General features: G+C 38.1%; 1 protein-coding gene across 1 annotated transcript; it reads left to right on the top strand.

Annotated features, from left to right (window-relative positions):
• Positions 1 to 93: 93 nt before the first annotated feature.
• On the top strand, positions 94 to 2,687 carry KLHL15 (kelch-like family member 15; the record flags this gene model as incomplete). The annotated part of the gene is made up of 1 exon (XM_010846739.1): positions 94 to 2,687. A coding segment is annotated over one exon (1,110 nt), but the record flags the coding sequence as incomplete, so codon positions are not given.
• Between the last annotated feature and the right edge of the window lie 6 nt (positions 2,688 to 2,693).

Raw genomic sequence — 2,693 nt, 5'->3', positions numbered from 1 at the left:
AGTGGGCTTTGATATTTTGCCATTGATGTTCTTTTTTCTTTTCTTTCTTTCTTTTTTTTTTTTTTTGTTAAATTCTTTTACTTGTATTCTTAGGTTAAGACATCAGAATTTTACAGATACTCTCGACAGCTGCGCTATGAAGTTGACCAAGCATTGAATTACTTTCAGAACATTCACCAGCAGCCTCTGTTGGATATGAAATCAAGCCGCATCCGCTCTGCCAAACCCCAAACTACAGTATTCCGAGGCATGATTGGACATAGCATGGTTAACAGTAAAATACTTCTCTTAAAGAAACCAAGAGTCTGGTGGGAACTAGAGGGCCCACAAGTACCTCTGCGTCCAGACTGCCTTGCTATCGTCAATAACTTCGTATTCTTGTTGGGTGGGGAAGAGCTGGGTCCAGATGGCGAATTCCATGCTTCTTCCAAAGTGTTTAGATATGACCCAAGACAAAACTCCTGGCTCCGAATGGCAGACATGTCTGTGCCACGTTCAGAATTCGCAGTTGGTGTTATTGGGAAGTTTATTTATGCTGTAGCAGGCAGAACCAGAGATGAGACTTTCTATTCAACTGAGAGATATGACATCACCAATGATAAATGGGAATTTGTGGATCCTTATCCAGTTAACAAATATGGACATGAGGGGACAGTGCTCAATAACAAGTTGTTTATCACTGGTGGAATCACCTCATCTTCCACTTCCAAGCAAGTATGCGTGTTTGACCCCAGTAAAGAAGGGACCATAGAACAGCGGACCAGGAGAACGCAAGTAGTTACCAACTGTTGGGAGAATAAGAGCAAAATGAATTATGCCAGATGCTTTCACAAGATGATTTCATACAACGGCAAGCTTTATGTCTTTGGTGGTGTCTGTGTGATCTTGAGAGCCTCTTTTGAGTCTCAGGGATGCCCTTCCACAGAAGTGTACAACCCAGAGACTGATCAGTGGACCATCTTGGCATCCATGCCAATTGGTAGAAGTGGCCATGGTGTGACTGTGCTGGACAGACAAATAATGGTTCTTGGAGGCCTTTGCTACAATGGTCATTACAGCGATTCTATTCTCACCTTTGATCCGGATGAAAACAAGTGGAAGGAAGATGAGTACCCGCGGATGCCCTGCAAGCTGGATGGTTTACAAGTATGCAACCTGCATTTTCCAGAATATATTCTGGATGAGGTCAGACGTTGCAACTGATGACATCTTTCTCCCTTCAAAAAAGCCAAACAAAATCCATTTGTGACAAAGTAGTTAATTAAAAAACATAAGAAAAACCTCACCAGTTTTACTATCAAAGCCATTGGTCTAATATCGTAAAAATGTTTTCATTCTGTGCTAGCATCCTTTTTTTTCTTTTTAGTGGCCTCAAACTCATGCAATAAGTCAGTTGTAAGTGCTAGCTCTTGAAACTACTTCCAGAAGCAGTTTAATAGAACAATTCACTTATCTGGGAAGTTGATGTTATGCTTTAAACATTTCTTTCAAATGTCAGTGTAGGAGTCATGCATCTTCTAAGAGAAGACCTGATAAGTGTCACTGGATGTAATTTCAGTTCCTATCTCTAGCTGAAATCTTTTTGAACATTTATTTCAGTCTGTTAGACTTTTTGATTTTATTATTTAAGTTTAAAACTCTTGACCTTTTTGCATGGCTTTTTGCTGAAAACGCAAAAGTATAAATTTTCTACAAGATTAACTTTTTTATATTCAGAACACTATTTCTAAGCTGCCTTCTCTTACCTGCATTGTGTTAGTGAAAGCATATCCATACTTGCTTACATCTTATGAATATATAAGGCACATCCCCTTTTATGCGTGGTTAGGATTCTATATTTTTAAGCTAGTGCACTTGCACACACAGTTTGCCATACGTGTTGTATTTTAGATGTAACGTCTTTTCATGTATTAACATTTTTAGAAAGATAATAACTGGAGTCCTCGTTTCGTATCAGAGTAGCCTATCTTCAGTCCATACTGATTCAGTAATATTCAAACTCCTTATATTCCTGAAAAGTATGGTTTTATGAAAGCTAACATTTTATGTTTTACTTTCAAAAGTAAACATTAGTGTTCCTTATCGATGTATGTTTTCTTTTTGAAAATGTTTTTCTTTGCAGTCTGTTTAATGTTACCCTGTTTTTAGTGAAAATTGGAGTGGTATGTGACAAGGCCTGGTCCTGCAGCGTGCAAGCACTTTTAAAGAGAACTTAGGTAATACCAGACTCCTAAATAAAGGCCCCTTCAAAGTAAGTGCAACTCCCATTCTTTGCATTCAATAAGGCTGCTGCATCTGTTATTGAATGGAAAGTAGCAACTTGTGGAAAATTTGAGCTCAGTTTTGACTTCGAGGTAAGGAATAGAATTATAATATTAACTGGTCATATCTTCTTGTTTATTTAGTACAAAATATTTAGTGGCGCTGGGGATGTAAGCCCTCAGCTTTTGTTTTATTTACTGAGAGCTACTAGCATGAAGGATAGTAACCTCCAAGTTCAGAGTGGATCAAGAATAACTGTTCAAAATCATTCTTAAGTGTTTTAGGATTAGCCGCACCTTTCAACTCTTTCAACTCAAAGGAAAAACATATAGTTGTCAAAATTAAGCAAGAATAACCAGGGAGTGGATCATTCAAATTGATGCCATTTTATCCTGAGTAGAGTCTATATCTGATACTAGAGCTACACTGGC

Source organism: Bison bison, unplaced genomic scaffold (genome assembly GCF_000754665.1).
Source record: "Bison bison bison isolate TAMUID 2011002044 unplaced genomic scaffold, Bison_UMD1.0 scf7180017849233, whole genome shotgun sequence".
NCBI classification, from domain to species: domain Eukaryota; kingdom Metazoa; phylum Chordata; class Mammalia; order Artiodactyla; family Bovidae; genus Bison; species Bison bison.
The sequence above is the reverse complement of the archived record's forward strand: the minus strand, read 5'-3'. Positions and strand labels throughout refer to the sequence as shown.